Genomic DNA, 22396 nt, shown 5'->3' on the forward strand with positions numbered 1-22396 from the left:
TTTCAAGGCATTAGATATACCATGAAACACAGTGAAGAGAGTCATCAAGTGACTGCACATCACCAAAAGAACACCATACTCACAGTGAAACATGGTGGTGGCACCATCATGCTTTGGGACTTTTTTTCTTCAGCTGGATCAGGGGCCTTGGTCAAGGTAGAGGGGAATTATGAACAGTTCCAAATACCAGTCAATATTGGCACACAACCCTCAGGCTTCTGCTAGAAAGCTGAACATGAAGAGGAACTTCATCTTAAGCATGACAACGACCCAAAACATACATCCAAATCAACAAAGGAATTGCTTCACAAGAAGATTTAAAGTTTTGGAGTGGCCCACCCAGAGCCCAGACCTGAATCTGATTGAAAATCTGTGGGGTGATATGAAAAGGGCTGTGCACAGGAGATGCCCTCGCAATCTGACAGATCTGGAGTGTTTTTGCAAAAGATGGGGCAAATATTTTGCAAAGATGTGCCATGCTGATAGACTCATACCCAAAAAGACTGCGTGATGTAATAAAATCAAAAGGTGCTTCAATAAAGTATTAGTGGTACAGTTTATAGGTCACATTAAAAGGTGGAAAAAGTTCTGAAATTATTCATCTTTTGTCTCTTTTTTTATTCTTTTACATCCCAGAAACCTGATATTTTACCAGGGGTGCGTGGACTTTTTTTTTATATATAAAATATGTTTCTTTTCTTTGCAAAGGGAATTTTCACCACATTTGCAAGCCTTATTGCTTTTAGTAAATCAACCCAATAGTATATTGTCTGGATTCGCATATAATTTGTATTACTGTGGAGCGATGAACACCTGCACCTTTTAAAAAGGCATTTGTAGCAATACTTTCTCTTTTTTATCTTTACATCTTAGAAAGGTCCTCTAAAATGTATTTTGAATAGGACATGGATCACTTTTTTTTTTTTTTTTATAAAAGACAAATGCCGCGTACACACAATTATTTTTTTAAATGGTCATTAAAAATGATCGTGTGTAGGCTCCAGAGTATTTTTCATGACGTGAAAAATGGGCGTTTAAAAATTTAGAACATTTTCTATTTTTTTGTGTTGTGAAAAACGGTCGTGTGTAGGCTTTAACAACGTGAAAAAAATGCTAGAAGCAAGTTATGAGACGGGGGTGCTCATTCTGGTAAAACTAGCGTTCGTAATGGAGATGGCACATTCGTCACGCTGTAACAGACTGAAAAGCACGAAGACTGAAGAGCGCGAATCATCTCTCACCAAACTTTTACTAACACGAAATCAGCAAAAGCAGCCCCAAGGGTGGCGCCATCTGAATGGAACTTCCCCTTTTATAGTGCCGTTTTACGCCACCGCGCTTTGCGCGAGCATTTTTTCTAGACCATTAAAAAAACTCTTATAGTTACTTACTTTTTCAGAACGCCTTTCAAACCACACTACTAATCCTTTCTGGGGGTATATGCAATCGGCTGTATAAAAATATGGCAAATGGTGTGCAGGATTTTGCTGACAAAGTGGCATCAAGATCCTGCAAAAGAGGGCTTTGTATGAATGCAATGTTTAAGCTGGCTATAGATAGAGATGTTTTCTTTCCTGCAACCATGGGTTACAGGAAAGAAAATCACTTGATTTCCCCTGTCAGCACAGTCAGTGTTAATGGGGAGGGAATCCCTTCCGCAAAGCCATTGTCTTTTCCGGCCAGGGGGAGCCATCCCCATCAGGAGGACACAGTGATTATTGCTAGTGGCTTTAATAGCGGCTAGCAATAATCGCATATAACATCTTACAGGTTGGTTGTATCCAAGTTGATCATTTGATCAACTTTGGTATATTCAGCCTGCCCATACATGGTATCTCGGTCACTCCCTGCTGAACCAGCTGAGATTCAAACTGTCTATGGCTAGCTTTAGGTAATGCTTACATGCTCACAGCATAAATGGCTTCCATTGACCACTACTGCTGTTCCAGGCTGACAGTGTGTAGTCAGCAATGCCTGCGTCACTGATTACACACTATTGATAGAAGGAAGCCGCCTAGGACACGGGCAGCTTTTGCCACCTATTGTTCATCAGTTGTTAGGGTGCAGGTGGCTTCTGCCTCCTAGTGTCCTGTTGCTTACACCTAATGCCACGTAGACACGCTTGGAATTTCTGACAACAAATGTTCGATGGGAGCTTTTGGTCGGAAATTCCGACCGTGTGTAGGCTCCATCGGACATTTGTTGTCGGAATTTCCGGCAGCAAAAATTTGAGAGCTGGATCTCAAATTTTCCGACAACAAAATCCGTTCTCGTAAATTCTGATCGTGTGGACAATTCCGACGCACAAAATTCCACGCATGCTCTGATTTAAGTGCGAGATGGAAGCGATCGGTCTGGTAAAACTAGCGTTCATAATGGAGATGGCACATTCATCACGCTGTAACTGACTGAAAAGCATGAGGCTGAAAAGCGTGAATCGTCTCTCACCAAACTTCTACTAACATGACCGGTATTGACCTTCCCTTTTCTAGTGCTGTCTTGCGTGTTGTACGTCACCGCGTTCTTGACGTTCGGAATTTCCGACATTTGTGTGACCGTGTGTATGCAGACAAGTTTGAGCCAACATCCATCGGAAATGTATCCACGGTTTTGTTGTCGGAATGTCCGATCGTCTGTACGCGGAAATTATTTTATTTTTTTTTGTTAAATAAAACTATATTATTCATTAGATCCATATTACATTTTTTTGAGCCTTCCATTAAAAAATCTGTGTGATCTCAGTTGGTGCAGAACTATATTGTACAAATGTATGTGTGAAAAGTATTAATGACTCCCTATACCAAACAAGATTTATTTAGGCTTACAGTTCATAATTAAGCAAAAGTGTATAATTTCTCCTACCTAATGGGTAGCAAATTATCTTTTATAAGCAGTCACTATGTTGGCAATCTTATCTTTTTTATTTTTTCGGTCTAAGAACAGTCTAAAGATGAAACTAAAAAAAACCTGCGTCTATTCAATTTGCATTATTTTACAAACCTTTTTTAGGCTGAGTGGAAAGAACGCTATTGCAGCGCCAGCAATACTTCAAAAGATCTGCAAGAGCACATTGAGGAAATGAGGACAAGGAGCAAGGAAAAGGAAAATGCAATCAGCCGACTACAGTCCAGGCTCAAAGAAGTTGAAGGTTCATTTGAAAAAGCTTTCAAACAGTCTGATGATAAAGATGAACGAATAAAGCAAGAGCACAAAATGTTTCAAGATGTAAGTTACAAAGAGATGCATATAGACAGTGGCCTTTTTTTTTTGTCCCGGTGATTATTTGTTGCTTACTGATTTGGTAAATACAATCATTTGACTGTTGTCAAGCTACCATTTAGTCTGTGCATAGTAGTCGTCGTAAAAGTGCAGTCTCTACTTCAAAGTGGATGTAAACACTCCATGTACCCAGTGAAGTGAAAAGTCTCAGATAATACATAGATATGAACCAAATCTCCCTACATGGGTTTTACATGTATATCTGCTGTCTTCACATTTATATACTGTTTAGAATGTTCAGATTGTGTTAGGAAATTTTCTCTTCCTGTTTAACACAGAGTGTGATGTCTGGGCATACAGCCATGATAGCTAAAAATTGCTGATTGGAGGAAAGGTGCGCACACACCTCCTCTCATCATAGGCAGAGACTCTCAGAGGTGTTTTGTAACAGGGCCGGCTCTCTGCTAATTTATTTTAGCAACCTCCCCTGACAGAAATTTCAGGCTGCTTTTATCTGATTTGTCAGGAGTTATCAGGCGGATAACAGAGGAACTGTTTAGGAGAGAGCTACAGGACTTGGCTCTTTGAAGAGGGATAACTAAATACTGCAGATATGTGGCCAGCTCAATTTCATGAATTGGGTTTACACCCACTTTAATAAACAGTATATCCACAAAAGGTGGACTCCCCTACTTTCCACTTTTTTCTGCAGGCTGAATCTCATGGAGTGTTACATAATTATTTGTTGCACAGTGGGCACAGTAACCTGTATTTCTCTTATCGTCCATGGACGGACACAGCTCCTTAAATCTTGACAAGTGGGTTATGTTCCCTGTTTACAGGAGAGGACTAGGCAGAAGTTAGATAATTAAATACATGTTACATTAACAGAGTTGAACAGCCCCGCCCAGGGGGGCGGTCCCTCCAGACATAACCCTCCTCACTGCAGCATGCAGCCTCAGTTTCGTTCTGCCTAGCAAGGAGAAGGATGTATGGCTCCCTTTGGGCCCAGCGCCCTGAGGAGAAATTGTATTTTATTTTACTTTTTCTTGAAGAATCTTCTTTCAACTGTCGGCTGAGAGACAGGCTGGATAATATAGATCCTTGTAGTCTACTCAGTCCGACCAGCAAGTGTGGGCACATCTTTGCAAAGAGGCTGAGTCTGCCACACCATACCCATGACTCCTGGGGTGGCCGGTGAGCTTTGCTCCGAGGTCCACATATGACTGGGCTGTGGTGTTGTCTCACTCACAGTGGACCGGGCCGACAGCTACCTCCATTGCGGTTGTAGTTCTGTCAGGAATGCATCAGCGAGTCCTCGCTCGGATGGGTAAGTACAGTCCCTCCCGCTTCGGTGGGTAGGTACGGCTGGGGCTCGGGGGTCCTCTTCTGCTCCCTTCCCTGCTCCTTTCCTTTGCTGCATTGCTAACATTGCCGCTGTCAGGGGGGGCTTCCTAAGAAGACTGTTATCTGGCCTGCGTTTTTTCTTTTCTGTGTGGGGCTTTCCTGTGAGGGGGTTTTCACTGATAAAAAGCCCTAGGAGGCTTTTCCTGTTTGAATGCGGCAATTTGCCACCATTTGGCCGGCGTTGGCGCCATTTTTTTGGGAGGTTTTCAATTACATTAAAAACTCCCATTGGCGGCGATTTTATCATAGCCGCGCTATGGCACAGCTTACATTGCTGTCAGCCATTTTCCTGTGGCCACATTCTGAACACTCGGCGGCCATCTTTGTGTAGTCCTGACCCCTAGTGCTGTATCCTACGGCGCACACAGGTCCCTGCAGATGCCGCACAGTTACCTCGCGATTCTTTCTCTCACACACTGTGTGCTGAGAGCGGACGGCAGCGCTGGGCAGTCTCCTCCTGAGGTGAGTCCCCTGGGTACCCCTGGTCAGCGCAGCAAGTGGGTGAGATGCCCTGAATAGGGCTCTAGGAGCTTCTGTTTATTTGTAAGGACAGGTGTGCATACACCTCCATATTATACATACATGTAAATATTATTAATATTTGGAGTCAGTATCTGGGTCCTTCCCCAACATGCTGGTGGTGGCAGCAGGTGTTAGCACCTGGGATTCCCACAGGAGTTTTGTTGTTAGTCCTGGACACGTTTGTGCCAGGGTGGGGGTGTACTGCGGACGGGCGGTAAAAGAGTGTCCCCTTCCCCCCTGGGGGAATGCTCTGTTATGGAGCCATGGACCAGGTACCTGGGTAGTAAAAAAATAAAAAGCAGGAGAAGGCATTTATGGGTGTGCTTCTCACTGCTGCAAGGGACTCTCTTGAGCTGGTTAGTGCAGCTGGGTTTCCGCCGAGGGCTCGGTCTTTTTTGGATCACACAATTCGGACCGATATGTGTAGGTTTTTTCCTTCTGTGCCCTTCTTTGATTATTTCTAAGATGCGGAATGAGAAAAGCCGCTGAGGGCTTTTGTAGTCTCTCGCCGCCGGGCGGTTCAGTGACCCTTTGAGGAGAGCCTTTTCAAGAGGTGGGCTTCTTCTCAGGTGGTGGACCCTCCGGGTGTCATGTATAGGTGACCATTCTCCCTATTGCGGAAGGCCCCGCTTGTATGGATCTGACTGATAGAAGATCCGAAGTACTAACCCTTTCCATGTTTACCATGCTGGGGTCTGTCTTGCGGCCTATTATGGCCACTACTCTGGGGTCTCAGTCACTCACGGAGTGAGCATTTTGCACCAGACAGTGGAGGAGCACCGACTCTCTCCCGAAGTTATTAGACTAGCGGACCAGCTGGTCCAGGGCCTCATATTGGTCTGTGATGCTTTATTGAATGCTGCGCCCTTGTTATCCAGGGCTTCTGTTTCAGAATGGTTTTATGCACACGGTGGCGTAGTGGTTAACTCCATTAATTGGCAGCAAGAGAGTCATTGATTGACACCAATCTGCCTGGAGCTTGCATTGTCGCTCCCTGTGTCTGCGTGAGTTTGCTACGGGCACTCCGGTTTCCTCCAAAGGCATGTGTGCATACACCTACGTAATATACATACACACTATGTGTGTGTATTATTTATGTCCAACTCTCCCAGGCCGTCAAAGGCCCAGCTGGGGTTCTGATCTGTCCCCGGGTGCGTAAGCTGCTCACGCCGGCACCCAAATCCTGCCAATGTATATAGCCTTCCCTTCCTATCTCTAGGTGGGGGGGGGGGGGCGGCTTGCAGGTTCACAATTCAGTGAAACCTCCCTGTTCTCCGACCAGTGGGTCTGCGGGGTGGTCTCTTCGGAGTACTAGATAGGGTTTCCTCCTATCCACAGAACAAAGTTCTTTCGTCGTGTCTTCCTCTCCCGGCCCGTCGGTCTGCCTTGGACAGTGCGGGACTTGCTAAGCTGCGGGGTAATTTTACCTTTCCTGCAGGACGAGAGGTTTGGGGTTTTTTATGGGCCTCAGGCCCTGAATACCTTTTATGAACGTCGGGTAGTTCCGCATGGAATCCATTCGTTCGGTGGTAGCTGCGCTCCACCCGTGGGACGTCCTGGCGTCCTCGGACATCAGGGACGCATACATGCATGTCCAGTTTTGCGCATGTCAGTGTTTTTTCTGCGCTTCGTGATGAGGGAGGGTCTCTGTCAGCCTGTGGCCCTCTCTTTTGATCTGGCGTCGGCACCATGGGTTTTCAGCTAGGAGCTCGCACTTATCCCAACTTTGTTGGGACAGCGAGGCTTTGCCTCATTGGCTACTTGGACGATTTTCTTCTGAGAGCAGCTTCTGTCTCAGACCTAGTGGATGTGTTATTCCCATTCAGACCCTCCGAAGATTCGGGTGGGTGTTAAACATTTAGGCCAGAAGGTGTAGCTCAGTGGCAGCAAGCCCGCCTTCCATGTGTGTGACCCAGGGTTCAAATCCTGGGCATGCTAGGTTCCGACTCAGCGTTGGAGTATCTAGGGTTGATCCGGACTCCTCGGTGGCGAAGGTCCTTCTTCCCCTGGAGAAATTGCAGACTTTTCAGTCTGCGGTGAAGGTATTGGCATCATGCAATCGGTCTTCTCTCCGTGCACCTGCTGGTTCGGGGCCTGTGGGTAGCCTCCTTCGAGGCGGTACTGTATGCCCATTTCCACACTCTGGCTTTCCAGGGGAAATACTGTCCAGGTGGTAAAAATCTCTTGTCTCTGAAATCATCAGATTCCGGTGCGCCACCTAGTCAGTCTCTCTGAGTTGGTGACGGAGGTCCCCGCCTCTTCAGTCCAGGAAGTTTTCTTCCTTCCAGTGGTCGGTGTTTATTGGAAGCCAGACTTTAAGAGACCGGGGTCTGTCCGACTCCGTCATCTCAACAATGCTGAGGGCACGGTAGTCTTCTTCCGGAGGATCTACCATCGCACCTGGCAGGCTTGCATCTCTTGGTGCGAAGGGATGGAGTGACGTCCATGGACTTACTCGGTGTCCGGGGTCCTGCTGTTTTTACAGCTTGGAGTGGATCTAAAAATTGCTTAAAGCACCGTTTTGGGGGCGGATTTCAGCTTTGGCTGTGTTCTTTCAGTGGCCTTTTTGCGGCCAGTTCCCTAGTGGGTCCCTTTTTTTGTGCAGGGGGTTTGTCATATACTTTCCCCTCTTGGCCCATCTCTTCCCCCGTGAGTTTTGACTCTGGTGCTCTCGGTTCTTCAGGAACCTTCCTTTTGGAAACGTCAGAGAGATTTTCTCTTAACACTATCTCAGAAGGTGGCCCCTTTAGTGGCCTTTACCTCTGTTAGAGGGGTTTCTGAGTTGGCGGTCTTGTCTTGAAAGCCGCAATGCTTGATCCTCCATAAGGGTTAGGTGGTGGTGCGCCCGTGACCTTCCCTTCTTCCGAAGGTGGTTTCGGCCTTTCGCCGGAATAAGGACATTGTTCTTCCATCCTTCTGTCCTTGGCCGGCGCATCCTACGGAGGTTGCTTTTCATACTTTAGGTGTGGTACGCGCTTTGCGAGCGTACCAGCCTGCTATGGCTCAGTTTCGGAGATCTGACTCTCTTTTGTGTTGGTGTCTGGTCCACAAAAGGGCCTGGGGGTCTCGTCGACTACCATTTCTCGGTGGATCAGGCAGGCTGTCATACAGGCCTATGTTCTTAAGGGGCGGGCCCCCCTTTTCAGTCACGGCACTTTCGACCAGGGCAATTGGTGCTTCCTGGGGGTTTTTTTCCCGACGACATGCGTCGATCTCACAGGTGTGCGAGGCGGCGACTTGCTTGTCCGTTCACGCTTTTTCCAGAATTTACATGGTTGCTGTGAGTGCATCTTCTGATGCTTCTTTCGTTTTTGCAGGTGGCTGTTTTAAAGTTGCACCTCCTCCGTTGAGGAGCTCTGCTTGTTTTGGGGTGAAGTTAAAATTGGTTTTACTGATATTTTTCCCACCCTTCGTTTTTGACACTGCTTGGGGACGTCCCACTTGTCAAAATTTAAGGAGCTGTGTCCGTCCATGGACCATAAGAGAAAATAGGATTTTTTGTACTCGCCGTAAAATCCTTTTCTCTGAGTCCATGGACGGAGTGAGGAGGATTATGTCTGAAGGGACCGCCCCCTGGGCAGGGCTGTTCAGCTCTGTTAATGTAACATGTATTTAATTATCGAACATGTTTCTGCCTAGTCCTCTCCTGTAAACGGGGAACATAACCCACTTGTCAAAATTTAAGGAGCTGTGTCCGTCCATGGACGGTGAGTACAAAAAATCCTATTTATAATTTCCATTTTCGGTGAGTACAAAAAATCCTATTTATAATTTCCATTTTCTTCAAAATTAACTTTTATTTTCTCAACTTGACATTAGCCTATGCCATGCGTGGTTCAACCTTCTCTGCTGCAGACATCTTGACCTGTCACCAACAGCTGAGTCTGTTTTTTACTCCTAAATTTAATTTTAAAATGGTAATCTCTATATTTTACCAACAGTACAACTTGCTGTTGACTGGACAATGTATGTTTGCCCACAAATAAACGATCAGTCTATCATTTTGATGGTTAGTTTATTTTAACAGTGAGAGACAGAATAACAAAAATATCCAGAAAACGCATTTCAAAAAGGTTTAAATTGATTTGCATTTTAATGAGTGAAACATGACTAAGTACTTCGTGGCAAAACGCCTGTTGGCAATCAGAGGTCAGACATTTCTTGTAGTTGGGCCCCAGGTTTGCACACATCTCAGGGGCGGTTTTGTCCCACTGCTCTTTGCAGATCCTCTGAAAGTCATTAAGGATTCAAGACTGACATTTGGTAACATGAACCTTCAGCTTCCTCCACATATTTTTTTATGGGATTAAGGTCTGGACTGGCTAGTCCACTCCAGGACTTTATTGTGCTTCTTCTCGAGCCACTCCTTTGTTGCCTTGTTCATGTGTTTTGGGTCCTTGTCATGCTGGAATACCCATCCACAACCCATTTTTAATGCACTGGCTGAGGGAAGGAGGTTCTCACCCAAGATTTGATGGTACATCGTCACTTTCATGTGGTAAAGTTGTCCTGTCCCCTTGGCAGAAAAACACCCCCAAAGCATATCATTTCTACCTCCATGTTTGACGGTGGGGATGGTGTTCTTGGGGGTCATCGGCAGCATTCCTCCTCCAAACACGGTGAGTTGAGTTGATGCCAAAAAGCTAGATTTTGGTTTCATCACTTTCAACACTTTCGTCCAGATGTTCATTAGCAAACTTCAGACGAGCCTGTACATGTGCTTTCTTGAGCAGGGTGAACTTGCGGGCGCTGCAGGATTTCAGTCCTTCACAGCGTAGTATGTTTCCAATTGTTTTCTTGGTGACTATGGTCCCAGTTGCCTTGATCATTGACAAGATTCTCCCATGTAGTTCTGGGCTGATTCCTCACCGTTCTCATGATCATTGAAACTCCACAAGGTGAGATCTTGCATGGAGCCCCAAACTAAAAGTGATCGGCAGTGTTTTTTTTGTTTTTTTTTTAATTTGCGAATTACCGCACCAGCTATTGTCACCCTTTCACCAAGCTGCTTGGTGATGGTCTTGTAGCCCATTCCAGCCTTGTGTAGGTCTACAATCTTGTCCCTGAAATCCTTAGATAGCTCTTTGGTCTTGGCCATGATGGAGAGATTGGAATCTGATTGCTTGTGTGAACAGGTGTCTTTTTTATACAGGTAACAAACTGAGATTAGGAGCACTCCCTTAAGCCCTGATTCACATTAGTACAATTTGACATTTCAAATCGGTGGCAATTTCTGGCAATTCTAGGCGATGGCACTGTCCAAATCGGTGCGATGCTGCATTTGCGGCGCTGCACTGATTTAAAAAAGTAGTTTCTGTACTTCTTGTCCCACTTTCTCCTTCCGCCTACAGGCCACCTAGGCGGCGACTCCTCTCGGCCTAGGCGGGCCCCTCTGTAGGCGATCTCCTGGGACACGTGACATGTCTCATAAGATCGGCTGTCCACTCCGATGGCGCATGTGCAGTGCGTGCCCGGCCGTGAAGCCGAAAACTGTCTCGGCCGGGTGCCAAGAGTGGCAATGGAGGTGCCGGCGGAGAGGAGGGGGAGAGGAGCGACGCTCCAGGCGGCCGCATCGCTGGACCATGGAACAGGTAAGTGTCTGTTTGTTTATTAAAAGTCAGCAGCTACACCTTTTGTAGCTGCTGACTTTTAATAAACATAAAAAGCCTGGAACTCCCCTTTAAGGACCTGTAAGCTGCAATACTATGATTTAAAGAAGCTGACAAAGGATATAGTGGTGTTGGCTGCCTTGCTGTAAAGTGTGCAGGAGTGTACAAATCATTTGATTAGCTAAACAGCGCTTCATATCTTTTGGCAAGTAAAACATTTTACATATGTATGTTTCCGCTATGCTTTTTGTAATTGGTATTGATTTTTTGTTTAAAGCCCAACAAAAAGGATATTTGTGTTCAGCATGCACTGTTGCTGGAACATTGAATTAATCATACCTTTATTGCTACCTACCATTACTGACCACCCTTCTGTCTGTTCCCCCCATTGCGCTTTTAATACAGGACACTGATATCTCCTTTTGGGTTGAGCCCCTTGTTGATGTCCCTCACCACCTGTAATGAATCTGACTTTCAGTAGGGCTTTGCTGATCTTCTAGATCAGGGATATGCAATTAGCGGACCTCCAGCTGTTGCAAAACTACAAGTCCCATCATGCTTCTGACTCTGGTGTCATGCTTGTGGCTGTCAGAGTCTTGCTATGCCTCATGGGAATTGTAGTTCTGCAACAGCTGGAGGTCCCCTAATTGCATATCTCCGTTCTAGATGCACCCTACTACCATAACTGGCTGCATCTTCAGTATTCAGGAATGTTAAAAATGCTTTCTTAAGCATCCATTCAAATTTGAGCACTATTCCCGAAGTGTTACAGTGATGAAGATGAAAAATCCCTTTTATTCTCAATAGACCAGTTCACACCTGATGCCGAGTACACACGATCATTTTTCGGCATGAAAAAAACTTCGTTTTTAAAAAAATGGTAATTTTAAATGATTGTGTGTGGGCTTCACGTCATTTTTCAGGTTCTGGTTTCGGGTTGTAAAAAATGATCGTGTGGGCTAAAACGATGTTAAAAACCTGCGCATGCTCAGAAGCAAGTTATGAGATGGGAGCGCTCGTTCTAGTAAAACTACCGTTCATAATGGAGTAAGCACATTCATCACGCTGTAACAAACAAAAAAAGCGCGAATCGTCTCTTACTAACACGGGAATCAGCTAAAGCAGCCCAAAGGCGAATGGAACTTCCCTTTATAGTGCCGTTGTACGTGTTGTACGTCACCGTGCTTTGCTAGATCATTTTTTAAAAACAATGGTGTGTGGGCAACGTCGTTTTAATGATGAAGTTGGAAAAACTTTGTTTTTTTTCAACATGCTGAAAAATGATCGTGTGTACGCGGCATAAGAATTGGGTCGTCTGTCGCGTGAATCTCAAAAAAGCACATACGCTTCTTTTGGCACAGAATTTCTCCCGAACCTAAAATACTCTCTAAAGAAAATGCATGCATTACATGCGTTTTTCAGGCGCCCTCATTTAAAAGACTATGGGGCTGAAAACTCATGATTCTTCTGTACAGAAAATGCCTCTAAACCGCTTGGCTATGCTGAAGTGTGAATTGGGGCTCATAGACTTTCTGTGCCATCCTGTAAAATGTGAGATCAAAGAGATTGATGAGGGGGTATAGTTCACAACATGTAACTACATGCTACATGCATATGTGGCGAACAGCATGGTGCAATAAATCTATAACATACAAATAGGACAAATTAGGAGGGGGGAGAAATATAAACCCTCAATGTATTACCAAGAAACTGTTAAAAATTAACATTGGTTAAAAGGTCAATGCTAGATTATAGATATCAAACTAGTCATTTGTAAAAAGCTGTATAATTTGGTGATTATTTGCATGAGTACTTGGAGGCAAAGTTTCTTGTATAGAGAGAGGGACAAATTAAATTGGGCTTTAGAATCGGGAAGGGGAACAATCTCATCTGTTCCTGTTGAGGTTCAGTGTTTAGCTTCTGCAGTAAAGAGTTTAGGCTCAGTTACATGAGATTAATAGGCACAAGGAGGGAGGAAACTAATCTAAAGGGGAAAATTACATGTGTTTTTTTTTTTTGGTTGGTTTGTTTTTTAAACAAGAGAATTTGATGGTAAGAATCCCAAAGTGAATGGGCGTTACTGATTTAGAGTTGCCAAAATTTGAGAATTTTGTGATTGACTGTACGAATGCTAGTAAATTTCTCATCATTTTATACATATTTTTTTATTAATAATTTTTATTAAGATTTATCATTGCAAGAAATAAACTATTATACACATACTTCCATTATTAATCGTATTCATAGTATCTTAGTTTGTGTATATCACTCAATATACATTATAATAAAACCACACCAACAAAAGATCAAAACGACAACAATGGGGAAAACAAAACAAAAAAACCTTTTGGGGAGGTGGTAGAAGTAAAGTCCCCTGTACGAGGTTGAAAAATCTCATCCCATTCCTATCTTGCGTGCCGGGAAATATCTCATTACAGTGACCAGCCATTATTGTAAATATGTATATTTGTATTGTATGAGGGGGGGGGGGTAAAAGGGAGGGTCTCTTGCACAAGGCAAGGCACTGAGTTCATATAAAAGTTTTGCATCTGAAGTAATATAGAGAATCTGCATTCCAAATAAAAGGAAAGGTGTTTTGCAGAAATGTTGCCATTACTGATGGTACATGACTGGGTAATGCTACGAACTTCTCAAAATTTATTTTAAAATGAGATGAAGTACCATATCTTTGAACTTCCGATATCAAGGCAGGTAGAGATTCCTTGGGTTTGGAAAATCAGCCTATGCTGAAACTTTGTGTTCCCCAGAACCAATTCCAACCCCAACTATTTTCGTTGTTTTTCCTCACTTTACAAAGAAAGGGTTCCAAAAATCATAGCAAACAATAATGAGGAGTGGGGACACCCCTGTCTGGTATCGTTGCGTATATCAAAGTAATTAGATAAGGTACCATTAACCTTGACCCTGGCTCTTGGGCCCACATACAGAGCTGTTGCCCATCCCATCATCTGCTCCCCCAGGCCTATCCCCTTCAATACTTCCAGGTGCATTTTGCATCCAATGAAGGATATGAAGGGCCCGAATGGTATTATCTCTAGTTTTGCAACCCTTCATTAAACATGTCTGGTCAAAATGGACTAGTTGCACTATATGGTCCTGTAATCTAAAGGCTAAAACCTTTGCCAATAGTTTAGTGTCTGAGTTAAGGATAGAGATAGGTCTGTAGTTTGAATAATATTGTGGGTTTTTTCAAGGTTTCAGAAGAACTGTGGCATAGGCTAGCAATGCTTCCGAGGGTAGAGGGTTAGTAGTCGTGATTTTATTAAGATAACTACAAAGAGGGGTTACCAGTATAGAGATACATTTCTTGTAATATGCATTCGTTGGACCATCTGGTCCTGGGCTTTTGCCCATTGGCAGAGTTTTTACTGCCTTGCTCGCTTCCTCTATAGTAATTGGTCGTTCTAATTTCTCTATGGTCATTGGGGACAGGGCTGGTACGGCAGAGTCCCTGATATATTCCCTAATCTCTTCCACCTGCCCCCCATCCACAGCCCTCGAAGAAGTTGGTTGAATGTCATATAAGTCCATATAAAAACGATGGAATTCCACAGCTATGGACTTAGTATCCACTACCCATTTATTATTAACTAATATATTATGTACATGACAGAGGTCCTGTTGCTTTTTTTTTTTTTTTTTATTGTCTGGCCAATAGTCTGCCACATTTATTCCCTTGTTCGTAAAAACGATGCGCACAATATCTATATTTATCCTTGGCCCTTCTATCCAGGTATCCAGGGAGCCCTATTCTGAAGCCCTGTACACACGATCAGTCCATCCGATGAGAACGGTCCTTCGGACCGTTCTCATCGTTTAACCGATGAAGCTGACTGATGGTCTGATGTGCCTACACACCATCAGTTAAAAAACGATCGAGTCCAACGCGGTGACGTAAAACACAACGACGTGCAGAGAAAAATTAAGTTCAATGCTTCCAAGCATGCGTCGACTTGATTCTGAGCATGCGCAGGTTTTTAACCAATGCTTAACCATCGGTTTTGACCTATCGGTTAGGCGTCCATCGGTTGAATTTTAAAGCAAGTTCTACATTTTTGGACCGAAGGATAACTGACTGACTGGGGCCCAAACACGGTTGGCTTGGACTGATGAAACGGACCTTCAGTCCATTTCCATTGGTTTTGACCGACCGTGTGTACGCGGCCTTAGTGTTCAGCTGTCTGACATCACCTGGGTCAAGATTAGCGGTATATTTAGTCTCCAAATCATGTATTTTTTTGTTTATTTTTTAACAGGTCCTCAATTTCATTGCCGTTTTCTCTTTTAACTCGTGAGCAATGGTGCTATTCATTCCCTTCTAATAACAGCTTTATGGGCTTCCCAAACCATTTGATCCGGCACTTCTCCATATGCATTTATTTCAAAATACCCTGCCAATTTATGCGATAAGTCTTCCGATATCTTGTATATCCATTTTATACATTTATGTAATCTAGATTTCACCTCTGAGAAAGGGATGCAACACTTCTCAAGGAATCTGTTTAGCTAGTATAAGAAAGAACTTTGATTCTTGTTGCCACTTGGTACCGTATATCATTGACTGGAAGGTTGTTGAGCCCCACACAGGGGCACACCAGTATGCAAAATCTAAGGAAATGGGTTAAGAAAAACCTTGATCTCTAAACCAAAGGCAAGTTATCTTTGCACAATGCCAAGGTGCCTAAGCTCTCTTGCATCTACAGCCTTATGGCTGTATATCTGCAGTTTGAGATCCAAGGTACTACTGCCTCTCTGACTTCTAGTCTCGGCAGATTTGATGTGAGATTCAGAAATGTCGCAGATAAGCTGCTCACTATTCTACTTGCTGGAGGCTCTGACATAAGGAAGCCTTACCTTTGCCAAAATGGCTGCCTCCACACAGACACAGACACAGTGTAGGAACAAGGCATGGTAAGTTGGTGACTGGGTACAGATCTGCTTCAGACCGACTGCAGGCAATACTGGTGACTCGTCCTTTGCCCTCTGGCTGCCTTTTATTGTGAGTACATCTTCCAGAGTTCTGTTACTCTTTAGGATGGGGATGGTTTGAGCTGTGAATACTGGCACATTTCAAAGCTGATTCTGCAGACAGGATATTCTTTGAGCATGGTATGGTGGGCCAGGTTGTCTTCTATTGTATATACTCGAGTATAAGCCGAAGTACCCAATTTTACCACAAAAAAATGGGAAAACGTATTGACTCGAGTTTAAGCCTAGGGTGAGAATGCAGCAGCTACTGTAAGCAGAAAAGAGGGTCAGCAATGCCCATTTGCAGCTTCACTGTGCCCACTGCAACCTCACTGTGCCTGAGTCGGTGTACCTGAAGTTCTTGACAGGCTGCGGGCGTTCATTTATTGTTTAAAAGTCGCGGTCTTCTCCTGGTCCCTTCCACAATAGGAACTGTGTCTGCTGGGAAATCACGGAAGGGACCAGGAGGAGGCCGCGACTTTTAAACCATGGACACCCGCAGCCGGTCAAGAATTTCAGGAACACTGACTCAAGTATAAGCCGAGGGGGGTATTTTCAGCCTTAAAAGGGCTGAAAAACTTGGTTTATACTCGAGTATATACAGTACTTTTATTGCAAAAAATACCTTTTCTCCGATTTCAAAACTGCCATATTTTAAAAGAATCTAGGGTCACAAGCTATCAAGAGATTGATTTCATAAGCCAAAAAGCTGATTCTGTGTGTGTGTGTGTGTGTGTGTGTGTGTGTGTGTGTGTGTGTGTGTCTATATAGATAGAGAGAGAGAGATGGAGATTTCCTTCTTTCCTCATGAATGGGCACTGGGCTACTGCCAAGCGACTGTACGGTCTACCAGTCTGTGTGTTCACTGTCTTGGTTTCTGATTTTCAATTGTAAACTCCTTTACTTAAATACATAACACATTTTTTTTTTGTTTTTTTTTTCCTTTTCAATTATGTTTTTTCAAAGATTATAAAAGTAGAGAGATTTTAAATGCCATTATACATAGCAACACACAACATATCCCTTTTGTAAAAAAATAAAAATGAAAGGTTAAAAATATATAACGATAACAACCTTCCCAGTATATAAAATGAGTAACAGGAGATCCAGGCTATCACTGTCTAACGTATGCTAATTGATATTACTGGTCAAACATTCTTCCCGACTGGTCAACCTCAGCACATTAGGAATGACTCATTACCCATCTACCTTTTAAACAAGCTTATCATGGAAATGTGCGAAGACATAAGACGCAGGGTAACCATGTGTAGAACCTGGGTAGCCCAGGCTCTGTGAGCACCCTACGGCTACACAGGCTGCATGCCCCATAAACCTCAATCCTCCACACTCCCCACCCTACTTCCGAAGGAGTTTTTTCCTAAAACGTTGGGAGATTAAAAAATGTTGTCTATTTTAACACTCTCAAGCTACACAGAAACAAAAACTATAAACAAGCTGATGACTACTGACAGTGCTAGAACTTCTCAAAGCTGTAACATTCAAAATTAGAGTGATCTGAAATGGGCAAGAGCATATGTAAACATTCAGGACCAATATACAGATAGTACTAGTGGGCACTTTTGGAGGTCAGCATTTGCGGATAAGTGGCATGATTTGGAAGTTGGGAGAGGGAGAAATGAAAAAAAAAAAGGGGGCTGGAGGAAGAGACACGAAAGTGGAAAAACAGGGGTGAGCCTCCATTGGATAAAAATAGAAGACAGGAAACATGAGAAAAGCAAGGGGATACGTAGAGGAGAAAAGGTGTTAGGTTTTGTTAAAAAAAATAATAATGGTGTTTAAGAGCTAATATGATTAATTTTGTTTTACAGCTTTTGTTGGAATACGAATCCCTTGGAAAGGAACATGAAAGGGTTAAAGTAAGAAACGTTTGTATTTTACATGGACATGCTTAACTTCTTGAGGGAGTTTGACACTGTATTGTGTGCCACTGGTGCCACCATTTATAGGCAGATAGCTGCATGTCCAATAGCAGAAAAAAAAGTTTGCACAAACAAGTACCAAACCTCCAGAATGGCTTTTTACCTTCTCTCTTTTTAGGACACATTAGGCATGACAGAAAACAAGTTGTATGATGCACAAACTGAAGTGAAGGAGCTCAGAAGGTAATGGTGCTTTCTTTACAAGACAAGTGGCAATATTGTGTCTGTTAGTGTTTTGTTGGAAAAAATAATCTAGAAAGTTGACATAAAAAAAATGAATTTATTAGGAAAAAAATATGTTTTTGAAAAGTAATATGAAAATGGCATATTGGTATTTCTTCAGCAGACATTTGTGGGAGTTTGTAGTTGGTAATCCAGGCACAAACCCTGTGCAATAAAAAATTGTTAAGGTGCAAAAGAAAAACATTATTTTTTTCTTCTTTTTTTCTTTTATTTTTTTTCGCCTTGGTTCACACCAGTGCTTTTGGCAAAAGTACAACCTGCTGCATGTTTTTCCATCTGAAACGTGATACGATCCTGGAGGGTCAGGAAAGTAGACATCAGGAAATAGACTATGGCCCGGATTCACGTAGAACCGCGTATCTTTGTGCGGGCGTAACGTATCCTATTTACGTTACGCCTCCGCAACTTTGACAGGCATAGCGTAAATAGGCCGGCGTAAGCCCGCCTAATTCAAATGTGGTAGATGTGGGTGTTTGTTATGTAAATATAATGTGACCCCACGTAAATGACGCTTTTTACGAACGGCGCATGCGCCGTCCGTGAAAGTATCCCAGTGCGCATTCTTCAAATGAACCCGCAAGAAGCCAATTCTTTCGACGTGAACGTAAATGACGCCCAGCCCTATTCGCGAACGAATTACGCAAACGACGTAAAATTTTCAAAATTCGACGCGGGAACGACGTCCATACTTAACATTGGTATGCCTCATATAGCAGGGGTAACTTTACGCCGGGAAAAGCCTAACGTAAACGGCGTTAGGGCGTACGTTCGTGAATTTGCGTATCTAGCTGATTTACATATTTCTAGGCGTAAATCAGCGTACACGCCCCTAGCGGCCAGTGTAAATATGCAGTTAAGATACGACAGCGTAAGAGACTTACGCCCGTCGGATCTAATACAAATCTATGCGTAACTGATTCTAAGAATCAGGCGCATAGATACGACGGCTCGGACTCAGAGTTACGACGGCGTATCTGGAGATACGCCGGCGTAACTCGTACGAGAATCCGGGCCTATGCTGGGTGATTTTTAAGGGATATATTTTTAAATTTAAGACATTCGCCAAACATCACAGCCACTGCAAGTGAATCTTCCTGGTGCATGTAGTACATGCACCTGATACATTATACTGGTTGAATTACCTTCGGTGAATTTTTGCTAGAACCTTTCTCTATGTAGTGTCTTGTTTAGCCTTAGTATTGACTTTTCATATTCATTTTTGGTTAACGGATTAAACTAGACATTGCACATTTATTGTAAATAATATTGCTTAGTTTAAATAAAATTATATTGCTGAAGGGTTTATCAGTATTTAACTAAACTTGTTTAATGGGAGTTCTCATTGTGATTGCTCCCTTCCTGTTGAATTCCTAACATAACCCTTGTACAGTTTGCATCATTGGCACACAGGTACAGTGTAGTAGTGTTCAGGCTTCGGAATCTTGTGAATCTCAAACAATTAGCATTATTTTAGCTTTAGCTAGAACATAGATAATCAAGTAAATAACATGGAGTACATGATTTTTGTCAGTTCCAATACTGTTTTTTCTTAAATGAAAATGTTATGAAAAGAAGGGACTGTGGGCCAGATCCACGAAGCGCGGCGCTTCTATCCGAGAGATACACTACGCCGCCGTAACTTACAGCTTTTTTTTTGTATCCTCAAAGAATTCCCGCCGTAAGTTACGGCGGCGTAGTGTAACTTAGGCGGCTTAAGGGCGCGCAATTCAAATGTATGTGATGGGGGCGTGTTTTATGTTAATACGTCTTGACCCGATGTAAATGACGTTTTTTTTAACTGCGCATGCGCCGTCTGTGGGGGTATCCCAGTGCACATGCTCGAAATTAACCCGCAACAAGCCAATGCTTACGACGTTGACGTCATTCTACACAAAGCCCTATTCGCAAACGACTTGCGCAAACGACGTAACATTTTCAAAATTCGAAGCGGGAACGACGGCCATACTTAACATAGGATACGCCTCATATAGCAGGGGTAACTATACGCCGAAAAAAGCCTTACGGAAACGACGTAAAAAAATGCGCCGGACGTACGTTCGTGGATCGCCGTATCAGGCTAATTTGCATACTCGACATTCGACGAAAACGCCACCTAGCGGCCAGCGTAAATATGCACCTACGATCCGACGGCGTACTAAGACGTACGCCTGTCGGATCGAGCCCAGATTCAGTCGTATTTTGTTTTTTGGATACAAAACAAAGATACGACGGGGCATTTTAAAAATGACGCGGCGTATCCATAGATACGCCGGCGTTATTCGTTTGTGGATCTGGCCCTGTGTGTGTGTGTGTGTGTGTATGTATATGTATATGTGTGTATGTGTGTGTGTGTGTATATATAATATATAATATATATAAAAATTTATGTATTCTGATTTTATAACAGGGCAGTCATGAAGCTGGAAACGCAGATTAAGCAACTGGAGCATGAAAGCATGGGGAAACTTCGACACATTACTGAAGGCCAGTCATGGACATCTAGTTCAAAGTAGGTTGATTTGGTTATTGCACATTGTCTTCTTTGCATCATTATCCAAGTTGTAATTCTTGGATGTTTTTTAAGATGTGACTAAAGGGGAGAGCAGTCGAAAGGAATAATTTGTTGTTGTGGGTAGAAGTTAACAAACCAGACTGACAAAATTGTATGCAACTGCACATTGCTCAAAGAAGTTGTGCCTAATGGAAAAACTGCATATAGTAATAAACTGACAATGTCATAAAAAAAAATGCATCCTTTAAAAGAACAGTATTATTTACCCATCTTGCCACCCATGCCTCTTCTTTTCAAGGTACATTGGCCAAAAAATCCTTAGCATCGGAGACTTCCACATGCTTCCACATGCTTTGGATGCCTGGACCAGGGATTGCTGTACTATGGCCCTGAATAGCTGAGCCATTGGGTGGAACTGCAGCAGGGATGTACTCACCCGACACAGGCAGATATATCTGACATTTTTTTTGGTCGGTGTAGCTTTCCAAGAGTAAATATTGGGAGGGGGCCTAAGTATCAGGGCAAAATTTTGTTTTTCTATATGATGACATGACGTATTTTTTTCAGCAATCTTAACCGCTTGCCGACCGCCCACCGCAGTTTCACTGCGGCAGGTCGGCTCGGCTGCGCAAAATCACGTAATATACCGTGATGTTGCTATGCGGCCACTAGGAGTGCGCGCCCCCCTGCTCGCCACTGGTGCTGATGCGCATGCCCGGCAGGCGCGATCACCGCCAGGCACCCGTGATCGCTCATCACAGAGCGAGAATCGGGAGCTGTGTATGTAAACGCACAGCTCCCGGTTCTTTCAGGGAGAGAAATGACTGATCATATATTCATACAATGTATGAACAGTGATCTGTCATTTCCCCTAGTCAGTCCCATCCCCCCTTTCGTTAGAACACACTTTAGGGAACATAACCCCTTGATCGCACCCTAGTGTTAACCCCTTCCCTGCCAGTGAAATTTTTACAGTAATCAATGCTTTTTTATAGCACTGATCACTATAAAAATGCCAATGGTCCCAAAAATGTGTCAAAAGTGTCCGATGTGTCCGCCATAAGGTCGCAGTAGAGATCGCAGTTACTAGTAAAAAAAAATATTAATAAAAATGCCATAAAACTATCCCCTTTTTTGTAGACGCTATAACTTTTGCGCAAACCAATCAATACACGCTTATTGTGATTGTTTTTTTTTTTTTTACGAAAAATATGTAGAAGAATACGTATCGGCCTAAACTGAGGGAAAAAAATCGTTTTTTTATATCTTTTTGGGGGATATTTATTATAGCAAAAAGTTAAAAATATAGCATTTTTTTTTTCAAAATTGTCGCTCTATTTTTGTTTATAGCGCAAAAAATAAAAACTGCAGAGGTGATCAAATACCACCAAAAGAAAGCTTTATTTGTGGTAAAAAAAAAAGGACGTCAATTTTGTTTTGGAGCCACGTCCCACGATTGTCAGTTAAAGTGACACAGTGCGGAATCGCAAAAAGTGGCCCGGTCATTGTACACGAAAAATGGTCCGGGGCTGGTTAAAGCATTCACTGTTAAACAACATTGTGTTAAAGACACATACACAAACTGTGTGTGTGTGTGTGTGAGATATATATATATATACACATACATACATACATAATATAATGTATTTAGGGTCGTTGTCCTGCTAGAAGACGAACCCCCGCCCCATTCTCAAGTCTTTTGCAGACTTTTAACAGGTTTTCTTTTAAAATTGCCCTGTATTTGGCTCCATCCATCTTCCCATCAACTCTGACCATCTTCCCTGTCCCTGCGAATGAATAGCATTCCCACAACATGATGCTGCCACCACGTTTCACGGTGGGGAGGGTGTATTATGGATGATGTGCAGTGTTATTTTCCACCCAATCATAGCATTTTGTCAAAATTCTAATTTGGTCTCCTCTGACCAGAGTACCTTCTTCCACATGTCTTCTCA

The 22396-nt window shown here is 43.3% G+C and overlaps 1 protein-coding gene across 5 annotated transcripts in view; it reads left to right on the forward strand.

The window, feature by feature from the left end:
• Nucleotides 1–22396, forward strand: part of MPHOSPH9 (M-phase phosphoprotein 9) — a 146513-nt gene that overhangs the window by 73745 nt on the left and 50372 nt on the right. For all 5 annotated transcript variants that reach the window (XM_040347301.1, XM_040347296.1, XM_040347298.1 and 2 more), the window contains 4 exons: nt 3010–3225; nt 17576–17623; nt 17805–17869; nt 20337–20438. In XM_040347301.1, coding sequence (XP_040203235.1) covers nt 3010–3225; nt 17576–17623; nt 17805–17869; nt 20337–20438 — 431 coding nt within the window. The remainder of the gene's footprint in view (nt 1–3009; nt 3226–17575; nt 17624–17804; nt 17870–20336; nt 20439–22396) is intronic.

The sequence above is a fragment of the Rana temporaria genome, chromosome 1 (assembly GCF_905171775.1).
Source record: "Rana temporaria chromosome 1, aRanTem1.1, whole genome shotgun sequence".
Classification (NCBI taxonomy): Eukaryota; Metazoa; Chordata; class Amphibia; order Anura; family Ranidae; genus Rana; species Rana temporaria.